Raw genomic sequence first — 15,374 nt, forward strand, 5'->3', positions numbered from 1 at the left:
GACTATTATACGTGAAACTTTTTTTTTAATTATTCTCACAGCTGACTGGAAACCAAAGCAGTTTCATCTGAATGCACATTATTAGTCTGCAAGTTAGTTTCCGTTCATTGCTCACCAAATAAAACTTAGAACCATTTCCAAAGTCAACTTTGCAAACAACTGATTATAAAAATCATACAGGATTTTGCTAAGAATATGGATCAGTGACCTGGACAAATTGCAGTTAGTGTAAACTTTGTGTATTTCATATAATAAACATTTCATATAATAAATGTTTCCCCTTTATGGATTACTGCCTTGTCATGGCGAAGGGGCTTGCGTAACTCAATGAAGCTATAAGCTATGCCGTGCAGGGCCACCCAACATGGACAGGTCATAGCAGAGAGTTCTGACAAAATGTGATCCACTGGAGAAGGAAATGGCAAACCACTCCAGTATCTTTGCCATGAAAACCCCATGGACAGTACTAAAAGGCAAAAAGATATGACGCTGGAAGATGAGCCCCTCAGATCAGAAGGTGTCCAATATGCTACTGGGGAAGAGCAGAGGGCTAGTACTAGTAGCCCCAGAAGGAATGAAGCGACTGGGCCAAAGCTGAAAGGACGTTCAGCTGTGGATATATCTGGTGGTGAAAGGAAAGTCTGATGCTGTAAAGATTTTTTCTCCATAGGAACCTGGAATGTAAGATCCATGAATCAAGGCAAGCTAGACGTAGTCAAAAAAGAGATGACAAGACTGAACATCGACATCTTAGGAATCAGCGAACTAAAATGGACAGGAATGGGTGAATTTAACTCAGATGACCATCAGGTATACTACTGTGGGCAAGAATCCCTCAGAAGAAATGGAGTAGCCTTCATAGTCAATAAAAGAATAGGAAAAGCAATACTGGGATACAATCCCCAAAATGACAGAATGATCTCAATTCGAATCCAAGGCAAACCATTCAATATCACAATAGTCCAAATCTATGCCCCAACCACTGGTGCTGAAGAGGATGAAATTGACCGGTTCTATGAAGCCCTACAGCACCTTATAGAATTAACACCAAAAAATGATGTCCTTATCATCATGGGGGATTGGAATGCTAAGGTAGGAAGCCAAAAGATAACCGGAATAACAGGCAAGTTTGGCCTTGGAGTACAAAATGAAGCAGGGCACAGGCTAATAGAATTTTGTCAAGAGAATACGATGGTCATAACAAACACTCTTTTCCAACAACCCAAGAGACGGCTCTACACATGGACATCACCAGACGGCCAACATAGAAATCAGATTGACTATGTGCTCTGCAGCCAAAGATGGAGAAGCTCTATACAGTCAGTAAAAACAAGACTGTGGCTCAGATCATGAGCTTCTCGTTGCAAAATTTAGGCTTAAATTGAAAAAAGTAGGGAAAAGCACTAGGCCACTCAGGTATGAACTAAATCATATCCCTGATGAATATACAGTAGAGGTGACAAATAGATTTAAGGAATTAGATCTGTTAGACAGAGTGCCTGAAGAACTATGGATGGAAGTTCGCAACATTGTACAAAAGGTAGCAACTAAAACCATCCCAAAGAAAAAGAAATGCAAGAAAGCAAAATGGCTGTCTGAGGAAGCTTTGCAAATAGCTGAGGAAAGAAGGGAAGCGAAAGGCAAAAGAGAAAGATACAGCCAATTGAATGCAGAATTCCAGATAGTAGCTAGAAGAGATAAGAATGCCTTCTTAAATGAACAATGCAAAGAAATAGAAGAAAACAACAGAATAGGGAGGACCAGAGATCTCTTCAAGAAAATTGGAGATATGAAGGGAACATTTCATGCAAAGATGGGCATTATTTATTTATTTATTGGTAAAATTTATATGCCGCCCAATCCCAAGGGACTCAGGGCGGCGTACAAAATTTAAAACAACAAATATAACAATTAAAAATGAATACATTCACACGGCATGTCCCAATTGAATCCCGCCTCCCCCCCCCGGGGACATCAACCCCAGGCCTGCCGGAACAGGAGAGTTTTAATAGCTTTCTTGAAGGCCGGCAAGGTGGGAGTAGTTCGAATCTCGGGGGGAAGTTGATTCCACCACGTCGGAGCCACCACAGAAAAGGCCCTTCCCCGAAGGCCCGCCAGCCGACATTGTCTGGCCGACGGGACCTGAAGGAGGCCCAGTCTGTGGGACCTCATCGGTCTCTGGGAACTATGCGGCAGTATGCGGTCCTGTAAGTAACCTGGTCCTAAGCCATGAAGGGCTTTAAAAGTGACAACCAACACCTTGAATTGCGTCCGGAGACCCACAGGAAGCCAGTGCAGCTCGCGGAGGATAGCTCTTGCAGCTGCATTCTGAACCAACTGCAGCCTCCGAACGCTCTTCAAGGGTAGCCCCATGTAGAGCGCATTACAGTAGTCCAGTCTTGAAGTGACAAGGGCATGAGTAACCGTGAGTAGAGCCTCCCGGTCCAAATAAAGCCGCAACTGGTGCACCAGGCGAACCTGGGCAAAGGTCCCCATGGCCACAGCCAATAGATGTTGTTCCAAATTTAACTGTGAGTCCAGGAGGACACCCAAGTTGCATGCCTGCACTGAGGGAGGTAAATTCCCCCCCCCAGGACTAATAATGGACCATCAGAATGACCCTTGGGGGGCAAGACCCAGAGTCACTCGGTCTTCTCAGGGTTGAGTCTAAGCCTGTTCACCCCCATCCAGATCCTCACATCTTCCAGGCACCGGCACATCACGTTGACTGCTTCACTGAAAGGACACGGAGTGGAGATATATAATTGGGTATCATCCGCATACTGATGATACCTCACCCCGTGTCGCCGAATGATCTCACCCAGCGGATTCATGTAGATGTTAAAAAGAAGGGGGGACAGGACTGAGCCCTGAGGCACCCTATAATTGAGGCGCCTAGGGGTCGATCTCTGTCCGCCCACCAACACTGACTGCGACCTGTCAGAGAGGTAGGAGAACCACCGCAATACGGTGCCGCCCACCCCTACCTCTCCGAGACGACGCAGAAGGATACCATGGTCGATGGTATCGAAAGCCGCTGAGAGGTCAAGAAGCACCAAGATAGAGGAATGACCCCTATCCCGGGCTCGCCAGAGGTCATCGGTCAGTGCGACCAAAGCAGTCTCAGTGCTGTAGCCGGGCCTGAAGCCAGATTGAAAAGGGTCCAGATAATTTGTTTCATCCAAGGATCGCAAGAGTTGGGACACCACCACCTGCTCTACAACCTTCCCCACAAAGGGGAGATTGGAGACAGGACGAAAGTTCTTCAAAACAGCTGGGTCTAGGGAAGGCTTCTTGAGGAGGGGCCTCACCACCGCTTCCTTCAAAGGTTGCGGGAAAGACCCCTCCATCAAAGAGGAGTTGATTATCGCCTGGAGCCAGCCTCGTGTCACCTCGCTACTGGCAGAAACCAGCCAGGAGGGGCACGGGTCCAATAAACAGGTGGCGGCATTCATTGCCCTCACGGCCTTGTCCACTTCATCGGGTCACAGGCTCAAACTCACTCCAGATAACATGACTAAGACCAGCCCCCGGCATCTCGGCTGGCACTGTCCAGTCGGAGTCCAGATCCCTCTGAATCTGAGCGATTTTGTCCGAAAGAAACTGAACGAACTCCTCAGCTCTCCCCTGCAAGGGTTCCTCCGCCTCCTCCACTTTAAGAAGGGAGCGGGTCACCCTAAACAAGGCGGCCAGGCGAGATTCTGTGAACGCAATAAGTGCGGAAAAGTGAACACGCTTTGCCGCACTTATCGCCACTAAATAAGTCCTAAGATAGGCTCTTAATAGTGATCGGTCAGATTCCGAGTTACTGGCCCTCCAACGTCGCTCTAGACGTCTCTTGTGGCGCTTCATCTCCTGGAGCTCCTCAGTAAACCAAGGCGTCCTCCGGGGACTACTACCACAGAGAGGTCGCAAAGGCGCAATTCGATCCAGGGCCCCAGACGCCGCCTCATTCCAGGCCGCAACCAGGGACCCGGACGAGTTGTGGACAAAGGAGTCAGGTATTTCCCCAAGCTCCTCCTGATAAAGGACCTAAATGGCAGGGACCTAACAGAGGCAGAAGAGATTAAGAAGAGATGGCAAAACTACACAGAAGAACTATACAAGAATGAGCTTAACATCCCAGATAACCACAATGAGATGGTCACTGACCTCGAACCAGACATCCTAGAATGTGAAGTGAAATGGGCCTTAGAAAATCTGAGCAACAACAAAGCTAGTGGAGGTGACAGTATTCCAGCTGAGCTATTCAAAATCTTAAAAGACGATACAGTAAAAGTGCTACAGTAAAAGTGCTACACAAAGTTATGCTTAAAATCCTACAAGCTAGACTCCAGCAGTATGTGGATCAAGAACTACCAGAAGTACAGGCAGGATTTCAAAGAGGCAGAGGAACTAGAGATCAAATTGCCAACATATGCTGGATCATGGAGAAAGCTAGGGAGTTCCAGAAAAACATCTATTTCTGCTTCATTGACTATGCTAAAGCCTTTGATTGTGTGGATCACAACAAATTGTGGCAAGTTCTTAAAGAGATGGGAGTACCAGACCATCTCATTTGTCTCTTGAGAAACCTATATGCGGGTCAAGAAGCAACAGTGAGAACTGGACACGGAACCACTGATTGGTTCAAAATTGGAAAAGGAGTCCGGCAAGGCTGTATACTGTCGCCCTGCCTATTTAACTTATATGCAGAGCACATCATGAGAAAGGCAGGGCTAGATGAATCAAAAGTTGGAATTAAGATTGCCGGGAGAAATATCAACAACCTAAGATATGCAGATGATACCACTCTAATGGCAGAAAGTGAAGAGGAACTAAAGAGCCTCTTGATGCGGGTGAAGAAGGAGAGTGCAAAAGTTGGCTTGAAACTCAACATTAAGAAAACCAAAATCATGGCATCCGGCCCTCTCAATTCCTGGCAAATAGATGGGGAAGAAATGGAGGTAGTGACAGATTTTATTTTTCTGGGCTCCAAGATCACCTCAGATGGGGACTGCAGCCAAGAAATTAAAAGACGCTTGCTCCTGGGGAGGAAAGCTATGGCAAATCTAGACAGCATACTAAAAAGCAGAGACATCACCCTGCCAACAAAAGTGCGTATAGTCCAGGCCATGGTTTTCCCAGTTGCAATGTATGGCTGTGAAAGTTGGACCATAAGAAAGGCTGAGCGCCAAAAAATTGAGGCCTTTGAACTATGGTGCTGGAGAAGACTCCTGCGAGTCCCTTGGACTGCAAGGCGTTCAAACCGGTCAGTCCTAGAAGAGATCAACCCTGACTGCTCTTTAGAAGGCCAGATCCTGAAGTTGAAACTCAAATACTTTGGCCACCTAATGAGAAGGAAGGACTCACTGGAGAAGGGCCTAATGCTGGGAAAGATTGAGGGCAATAGAAGAAGGGGACGACAGAGAATGAGATGGCTGGATGGAGTCACTGAAGCAGTAGGTGTGAACTTAAATGGACTCCAGAAGATGGTAGAGGACAGGAAGACCTGGAGGAACGTTGTCCATGGGGTCACGATGGGTCGGACACGACTTCGCAATTAATAACAACAAATAATAAATGTTCTATATATTAACAGTGCTTTAATCATCTGTAAGGAGGAGTGCAGTTACAGGTAATCCTCAACTTGTTCACACTTAACGACCAGTTGCCAAGTGCTTCCAATTACGTGGTCATCATTTGCAGTCTTCTCTGCTGGCTTCCCCATAAAGTCAAAGGGGAAGCTGGCAGGGAAGGTTGCAGTCTGCTGCTGGCTGTCAAAGATTTCCCAGTCACCTTCATTCACAAAATCCTCCTTTGGGCTGCAGGATCCCTGCCTTGTTTCTCCAGCCCAATACACAGAGGGGAGAGGAATTGGGCTAGAAAAACAAAGAGGGGATTGCGAAAATTGCAACTTCGTTTCTCCAGGAATTCCCTTCCACACATAAAAGGAAGGGAACTCCTCCAAAGGACTTGCAGAAATGAAGTATGGATTCCAAACTTATTTTATCAGCATAAAAGGGAACCAGTCTGATACACTGCTGAAGGTGCTGAGCTAGAAACCCAGAGAGGGTTGAGTTCTAGCCCCCCCCCAACCCTTTGTCATGAAAACTGGCTGGGGGACTTGGGACCAGTTGTACTCGCTTGGCCTGGCCCACCTTTCAGGATTGTTGTTGTGGGGAAATAGGACATTATGTGAGTATATTTGTTACTCTGAGTTATACATAAAAAAGATGGGATAAAATTTTAATAATTCCTGTAAAACAGATTAGGCTGAAACATAGGCAAGGCCACCAGATCACTTTCATAGCTGAGAAGAGGGTCTGATACCTTTTTTTCTAAATCCATTGTGTCTTACTCATTGCTATTCTTGATGACAGAGAAAAGCCATTTAGCAGAACAAAATGTACTATTTTCTTTCTATTGAGGAAATTATTTTCCCCAGTACTATTTTTGTAGAATTACAAAAAAGAGGGAATGCCCAATTGTCTCTGATAAAATGGGTTTTTTTTCTCCAGGCTCTCTTGTACTTTATCCACGTGATGGACCATATTGTAGTGAAGGAATATATTATTGTGTATTTCCATACACTCACCAATGTCTACAATCACTTGGACTCAGATTTCTTGAAGAAGCTCTCTGACATTGTCGACGTAAAGTAAGGTTTTTTTTATTGAAAGTTTTTAAATTTTACAAAACAAATCCCTTCCCCAAACCCCCCCACCCTCCCATACCCTCCCCCACCTCCCCAAACCTCCCAAACCCTCCCCCAACCTTCCCAGAGCTGAGTACAGGCTTAATTAAAATTTTTCAAAAAGAAACTTAAAACACATATAAATCCTAAGCAAATCTAAATACGTTAAATTAAATAGGTTATCTTCTCTAAAAAATAATAATTGCAATCATTAAACACGTTATAGTATACTCTAAACATTTTCTAATATCATACTTATATTATTATCCATCATTCTTTATAAACTCCCTCCAAAACATAAATTTAAACATTACTTTCTTTAAATATCTATACCTACGATATAAAATCTAATCTCTCCCTCTTTCTTTATCCTAAAACACAAAAATAAACATATAAACATTCATTATACCATTAAGACTAAATACTCCTTTGAATACTTAAACTAAGTACTTAAACTTAAACTTCTTATCTAAAATTTTCATTCAATCTCCATAATCTTCTCTCCTATCAAAAAAACTTAAAAGACATATAAATCCTAAACAAATCTAAGTACATTTAATTAAACAAGTTATCTTCTCTTAAAAATAATGATAATAATAATAAAAAAGCCCAATCATTAAACACATTATAATATACTCTGAACCTTTTCATATCATACTTATATTATTATCCATCATTCTTTATAAACTCCCTCCAAAACACAAATTTAAACATTACTTAAAACATTAAAATTCCCTTATACATATTTAAATCTTTACCAATAACAAATTCCATCCACAATAAACACATTGCTTATCAGTCTCTCTTATCCATAAACCTCGAAAGAAGTGCTTTGAAATCTGCCCTTAAAAGTAACTCCAAAAAGTTTGTAAATCTTGCTTCTCCCGCAGACTCAGTACTCTTTTGAATACTTAAACTAGGTACTTAAACTTAAACTTCTTATCTAGAATTTTCATTCGATCTCCATAATCTTCTCTCCAGTAACCAATTCCATCCACAGTAAACACATTCCTTATCAGTCTCTCTTATCCATAAACCTCGAAAGAAGTGCTTTGAAATCTGCCCTTAAAGGTAGCTCCAAAAAGTTTATAAATCCTGCTTCTCCCACAGACTCAGGAACCAATACTTGTGAGGCTTCCTTAAACTCCTTCTTCTGTTGCTCTTTTTCTTTACGTTTATATGTTGCACGAGTTGTCCTCTGCTCCTTCATCTCGACTTGTTGAAGCCCCTCGAACTGAGATTTCCCATTTTTCATTAATATAGGCTCTTCAGACTGCAATTGTACCCTTAAAGGTTGCTCCAAAAAATTTATAAATCCTACTTCTCCCGCAGATTCAGAAACCAATACTTGTGAGGCTTCCTTGACCTTCTTCTGTTGCTCCTTTTCTTTACAGTTATATCTTGCACAGGTTATCCTCTGCTCCTCCATCTCAACTTGTTGAGGCCCCTCAAACTGAGATTTCCCAATTTTCATAAGTATAGGCTCTTCAGACTGCAATTCTACCTTCTTTTCTTCCAAAGCTTTAAACTTAATAGATGGCGATGAACATAGGACCGAAGTATAAAAGTCTTTTGCTTTAGAAACAGTATTAAGTCTATAACGTATCCCCAGGTAACTCACCACCATTCCAGTCGGAACATCCCATCTGAACAAGATTCGTCTCTTTTTAAGTTCATCTGCTAAAAAAGCAAACTCCTTTCTTCTTCTTAAAATTTTAGATGGGATCTACTTTAGAATTATAACATCTTGTGAAGCAATTTGAAACCTCTTCTTATAAAAAGCTTATATAATTTCGTTGCGCAGGGATCTTTTCCCAAAGTAAATTACCACATCTCTTGGCAAATTCTTTTGCTCTGCCACCACAGAGTTAACTCTAAATGATTTTTCAATTTCACTAAGTATTTCCTCTTTTTCTTTATTCAAAATCACAGCAAAGTCCTTTGCAACCATCTCTCTCAGGTCTCCTTGCACAGACTCTCTCAAACCTCTGATTCTTAAAGCATATTCCATTTGTCTATATTGAAGCATAAGAATCTCATCTTGAAAATTTTCCATCTGTTTTTCCATGCTTTCAAATTTTCCCTCCATCAATTCCACTTTTTCTGTTACCTCTTCTACGCGAGAGTTCAGCTTTTCAAGAACAGAGGCAACACCTTTTAAAGCCAAAACTATCTCTTGCCTCAAAATCTTATTATTTTCCTCTAAAATCTCTTTCATTTCTCCCCTAATTTGAGATATAACATTTCCCATCATATCTTGCAAGTCCTTCACCATTATTGGCTGTACCAAAGAAGAGGGTGAAGCTATTGATTTAGGTTGTTGTGCTGATGATAACACCAAAGAAGAAACCACCTTAGGAACTGTAGGAATTACTGGACGCTTTGGAGCCATCTTAAAAAAATCTTTACTCCTTCTTAAAAATTACAAAAATTAAGCAAAAGAAAAAGAGAGATTAACTCCAAAAAATCAAAAATCCTTCAAAAGGAGATCATTATAATAAAAAGAAAGGAGTTAAAAAAAAGGAAAAAGGAAGAAGAAAAAAAATGATTAAATAGAAAAAATCCATTCCATTTTTTAAAAGTACAAAAAACAAAACAAAGAAGTTAAACAAAAATAATAATGCTTCTAAAATCCAAACCCAACCTCAAAAAATCATTATAAATAGTCAAGTCCACATTCCGTTCCAGTCATTAAAAAAAAAAAAGAGAGGGAAAAAAAAACACTGAAAAGCCTGCCGATCGCCATTTTACTTTCCCTTTCAACAAAGGGAAAAAAATAAATAAATAAAAAGGGAATATAAAAGTAAAAATAAATCTTTAAACTTAAAATCCAAATAAAATCAAAGAAAGCAAAAGCTAAATCCTCTACTCAGCTCTGTCCGTCTCTAAGAAAAACTCACCAGTTCACTTTAATCGTGGAGGTGGTTGCAGCGGCTTGTTTTGTCCCTAGGGACAAAAGCAGCTGGGAAGCGGAGACAGTCTGAACTCCGTGGGAGTACTCTTTTCACCCCCCCAAAAAAAGCCTTGGGAGTGCATAAGAGGCTCTACCACTATTCAGACAACCCTCTTCCCCCCCCTTTGCCCAGGAGGGGGATTTTGAAACGCTGAACAGCTGATGTCCGCTGTTCATAGCGATTCAAACACTTACCCAGGAGGACGGCTACAAAGTAGCCGCCATCGCGCGCGCAGATCCACTGGAAGTCGACGTAAAGTAAGCTTTATATTCGAATATCTTGAAGCCATCTCTCCCTATTGGCATCTGTGATTAAAAAGCACTGCAAAGAAAATTTACTTTAAAGAATGTACTGTATATACTCATGAATAAGCTGAGAATTTTAGGTGCTAAAATGCAGGTTTGACTTAGCTGGAGATGGGCTTATATGACAGTATATATATATAATAATACTTTTTTAAACTACCCATATTTCTCATATACTTTCATGTATAAGCCCATTCACGGATAAGCCGAGTCTTTAATTATTAACCAAAATACCATGAAAAATGTAGGACAACTTATCTGCAGGTGGTGCAGTTTTGATGGTATTTTGATTAAAAATTCAAGGATCAGCTTATCCGCACATGAGCTTATATGCAAACATATATAATAATGGTTGGGTGGGGGAAGGGGCGGAGACATAAACTTAATAAACACCAAAGAAGGATGAGGATGGATGTAGTACTTTACTGTGAAAACTGAGATAGACTTCTTTGCAAAATCAGAGGTCTTGTATCAGTTCCTATCCAGATATGCAAAAATGTCAGTCTCATTTGGTTGCTTAGAGTAAGCCAGTTCAGTGAATCGGCTGGATGGTATCAATAAACATATGTCATTAGTCAAATGTTTTAAGATTTAAGGAATTTATTTTGTTATTAACCAGGTACAAAAGAAATCTGAAGGCCTTGTATTTTGTCCATCCAACATTTCGCTCGAAGGTGAAGTATGTCATCTCCAGGTGGAAAATGTACATTTTTGCATGCAGCCGTAAATAAGTGTGCCCCTGAAGTATTGAACAATATTGCTGAGGTTACGCATACTGCTATGGAGGATCGCTTAGGTTACCGCAGACCCTTGGAGGAGTCACAGGATATAAGCCTAACCAGCAAACAATCAATTGAATGAAAGGGTTTTGTAAAACAAATTACGCCTTCAAACCGATTTATTTACACTTATAGCATGTTGTTCTCTCCTTTTCCTTGACATATTTTCTATATTGTCTATCTTTAAAAATTAGTTGTTTTGGGAAAGAAAACTGCTTTGCTTTAAAACCTTGCAGAGTACACTTATGGCACTGTATTAAATATGTTTCTGTTGCATGTCTCATAACTTCAACACGATTTTGAATCATTTGCAGTCAAAATAATTTGTGAAAGCATTAATTTCTGTATTCTTCCCTTCAGGTTTCAACCTGGTTCTTCACAACCTTTACGGTCTCAGGTCTAAAGGACAAAGTTCACCATGTGGAAAACCTCCAGCAGTTGTTCACAGCAATACCCCCTGAACAAATTGACTTTCCTCCATTTGTTCTTGAATATGACATCAGGGTAGGTGATTCCTGGGAATATACATTAATTTAGCACTCTTCGATGTCTTTTAGATTTCATGAAGCAGAGTGAAGATAAAGAAACATTTCTTTCTCTTAGTTTACAAAGATGCCTATTGTTTTGCTTTAGGAACAGCCAAGACTTGAAGGCCATGTTGGATTGTTTGGGCCTTTAAAAGAATATGCTGCAGAATACTGTTGTGTATTGTTGAAAATACACATTATATTGCTGTAAGAACACATTATCTAGAGAATAGATGACCACTCATTTTAGAGCAAAAAGCTGCACTTCGTAGGAGGCTGGTATTATAACCTAGAAAATGTTGAATTCTATAGCTTTTGTCATCTTGAAAGCTAATGAGTGCCTGGGAGGAAAGGAAGGCATAAAGCACAATAGTATGGAGTAGATAACTGTTGTCTAATATAAAGCGCATTTTAACAAGCTGTTCCTTATCCCTGAAGGACATTTTGCCTCCTGTCCGTCCTACTTCATCTGTTTTTCCTTTCATTCAATCATTTCTAAATTAAGGTTCCTGGACTTCATTTATGGTGTAGTTATTGGGTATTTCATTTTTTTATTTTATTTTTTGAAATCTTATAGTGTACATTGTGGCAGATGTTTTTTATACAGTTTCTCTTGTAGTGATGTGGGAAGATGCAAGTGAAAGCGCTTCTCTAGTTGTCCCTTTTAAAGAAAACAAAGAGAAAGCAATTGTTGCCTGTGACCCCCCTTCCCTTGATTCATTCCCTGTGTATTGTGGCTTCTTGTTGTTTCTCTGCTCTGGCACATTTCTTTGTTTTCATGCGAAAGAACTTGCTGCTGTTGTTTTCAGCATGGATACACCATTACCTGAATGGATACACCATTTTTTCAGATATATTCTCCTCTGGCTAGGCAGGGTAATATCTTAAAAAAAAAAAAAAAAATGGAGGCTCCCTGTAGTTGAAAAAGAAGGAAACCTGAATGCAGATGAAAAGAAAGAACAGTCAAAAGTGAGATTTGTACAGTATACAATTTGTCTTGTGGTGGGTTAAATAAAGCAACCTAGTCTGGCCCGTAATATCTTAACCTTTCTAGCTTTCCAATCTGTTCAGGAGTAAAACACTGCAATTCAGATGACAGGGCTTCTTCCCCATACAATAAATGGCAGTGACTTGGCCCAGAGTGCTATCTGTGAAATTAAGCATGTAGAGGTTTCACAGCTCTTCATTTAATACAGTGGTTCTCAACCTGTGGGTCGGGACCCCATTTGGGGTCAAACGACCATTTCACGGGGGTTGCCAAACAAGGCTGTCCGCCATTTTTTTCCTCCTTTTCTTTGGCCACACCCATGGCACCCAGTGATGTATAAGTGGTTGGGGGTCACCACAACATGGGGAACTGTATTATGGGGTCGCGGCATTAGAAAGGTTGAGAACCACTGATTTAATAAGATCTGAATGTGATTTCTTTGTATACATATGTTCTTAGTATTAATGTTTTTTTTTCCCTCTCTGCAGGAAAATGGATCCTACTACTCTTACCCTTCTTCTCCAGACCTCTGACTCTTCAACTCTGCCATTGTTTTTGATTGCTCAACAATCTTTCACACGTTGCTTGCCAATATCATATTAAGTCAATCTAAGTTATTTACAGAGTTCAGAGATAGGGCTGTCTTCCCCACCTCTGCTATTTTTTTACAATGAGATAGTTGCAAGGACACAAGCAATCAGAAAACTATAGGATAATGAACTGTATTTCAGATCTAAGTATCCAAGAGAAAATGGATTTTCCATGTGGGAACATTCTTTTTTCTTTTGCAAGATGTCAAGGTGATTCTGTTGTTACTACCATTATATTTTCCCAAAAGATCAGCGGCACAATCTGCAGATATTCTGTTTTGGGGGAGAAAGATACAGTATCTATTTAATAGAGTTCTATGGCCTTTGTATATTGAATCCACCACTGAGACATATATTTATAGAATTCCCTTTAGTTCTGCAGGTGGCAGAACTAAATTGTAGAGTTACCCCGAAATACTTAAACTAAAGGATTTGTCATCTGTTTCTGTCTTGCCAAATGATGTGAGATGTAAAGGATGTGCTGCTGTGGCCATTTGCACATCCCTCCTCCAGTAAAATTCAAGGGCACATCAGTACTGCCTGGTGTAGTTGTGTTTTGCAGTCATTTGGGGAATAATACAATGTGTTGATTGCAAGTTTGAAAATTAATTTATGTCATTGAAGAAATTCAGCAATTCATTTTTTTTTTGTTTTGAAAATAAATTTATTTGTATGCATCTTTGAGAATTAAGCCTATAATGTCTCACGCAGATTAGCTGTTGCAGTTGCTTTGCTCATTTCCCAGATTGTGAAATCAGTGATGGTAATAGAACATTTTTACTATGCAGCTATTATAACAGAAACAAAATAGTGATATCAGCAGATGCCAATAGGTTACGTATGACTTCAGTGTCACAATGAACTGTACAAGTAGTTCTTGAGTTATGACCATAATGGAACCTGCCCGTTATAATTGTAAATCATAAAGTCATAAACCAATTGTGCAATGCTAGCATCCCTCTTCATGCCTGGGAAAGGAAGGTTTAATTTTGTATTCTGTGAGAGGCAGTGTGGAATTGGAGTGGCTGTCCTGTTCATTAATCCTAATGCAGAGGAAACCTGTTCACAGCTGTGCCTGTGGAAACTTTTCATTTACAAACTTAGTACAGTGGTTGGGAGATAGAGAGTGCCCTGGGTGTTTGCACAGGGATAAGAAGATTTCCAGATTGGGAGAAGGAATGCTTGAACATCATTCCAACATCAAGAGCAATGTGGTATCTAAATTAAGAAATTAAACAATTGTGTCCCCAAGATCCCATACCATTCTCATATTTTAAAAAAATATTTTAAAACAGCTGGAAGCTGGTGAGCTACAGTGCAAGGAGTCTCCAGGGATACAGGTTATTTTTCCCAAATGCTTTGGTGCTAATGTGGGCTTTGGAGGCATTCTTCAAAAACAAAACAGCTGAATTGGCTGCAGCCAATTGCTTTGTTTACAACTGATCCCAGGTAATGTAAGTGGGAGCTAAGTTGGGGCAAGCTCAGTCCACAGACAGGAAGAGTTAATTATTTTGTTTAACTATAAGTAGCATATTTCTGTGTGCAAGACACAGATGGAAGGGAGATATTTATTTTGTTTCGGCAGTATGCATATGATATGTATTTTATGTTGTGAGGATATGGATGTGAGAGATTTTCCCAGGTTCAGATCATATTTCTCTACTCATGACTTAGTTTGCCTTCTGTGGCATGGATTTCATGTTTTCTGGATAGGTTCAAGCTTCCAGCAGGCCTTGCCACAAGCTTCACTACTAGGTTGTTAAATCTTAGGTTCATCCGTTTGCTTCTGTGAAATCTAAAAGACCTAATCCAAAGCAAATGTAGATGTTTGGACAGTTCAAGCATCCTCTTTTAGCTAAAGGAAGCTACTTTTCTAATAAACTATTTGTAGAAATATAGGGCTGGAAGGGACTCACAGTTCTTCTAGTCCAAACCTCTGCCCAGGGCAGGAGACCTTATTCCATCCTGGATAAATGGGCATCCAAACTTTTCTTGAAAACCTCCAGCAACGGTGCACCCATAATTCTGAAAAGCAAGCTATTCCATTGGTTAATTGTTCTGTCAGGCACGCTACTCTGTGAGTAGCTTCCACCCATTGCTTCTCATCCTGCCCTCTGGTGCCCTAACTCACGGTGGCAGCCCCTCAAGTACTGGAAGATACCTATCATGTCATCCTTAATTCTCTTTATTCGCTAGATGTACCCAATTCCTGCAACCATCTGTTTTAACCTCCAGACCCTTTATCATTTTTGTTGCTCTTCTCTGCACTCTTTCTAGGGTCTTAGCATCTTTTTTTTTTAACCAGAATTGGACACAGTGTATTCCAAGTGTGGCCTCACTAGCGTAGTATAGACCAGTACTATGTCATGATCTTGATGCAAATACCTCTGTTGATGCAACCTAGAGCCCCACTGACATTTTTGGCTGCTGCAACACACTGCTGGCTCGTGCTTCTTAAGTGCTTGTTCACTAGGATATTTAGATGTGTCATGAATGCAAAAAAATCACAGAACCCTAGAATAAAAAGAATAGATTTGAGAAATTTATTACCTTGG

At 40.7% G+C, this 15,374-nt stretch overlaps 1 protein-coding gene across 2 annotated transcripts in view; it reads left to right on the forward strand.

The window, feature by feature from the left end:
• The window catches only part of GDAP2 (ganglioside induced differentiation associated protein 2), a 30,732-nt gene extending 17,236 nt beyond the window's left edge, over nt 1-13,496 (forward strand). For both annotated transcript variants that reach the window (XM_039322799.1, XM_039322800.1), the window contains exons 11-14: nt 6,501-6,640; nt 10,555-10,609; nt 11,075-11,218; nt 12,718-13,496. In XM_039322799.1, coding sequence (XP_039178733.1) covers nt 6,501-6,640; nt 10,555-10,609; nt 11,075-11,218; nt 12,718-12,762 — 384 coding nt within the window. In that variant the 3' untranslated portion in view covers nt 12,763-13,496. The remainder of the gene's footprint in view (nt 1-6,500; nt 6,641-10,554; nt 10,610-11,074; nt 11,219-12,717) is intronic.
• The last annotated feature ends 1,878 nt before the right edge of the window (nt 13,497-15,374 follow it).

Source organism: Crotalus tigris, unplaced genomic scaffold, assembly GCF_016545835.1.
Source record: "Crotalus tigris isolate CLP2741 ecotype Arizona unplaced genomic scaffold, ASM1654583v1 scf7180000024124.1850442, whole genome shotgun sequence".
In the NCBI taxonomy this organism is placed as follows: Eukaryota; Metazoa; Chordata; class Lepidosauria; order Squamata; family Viperidae; genus Crotalus; species Crotalus tigris.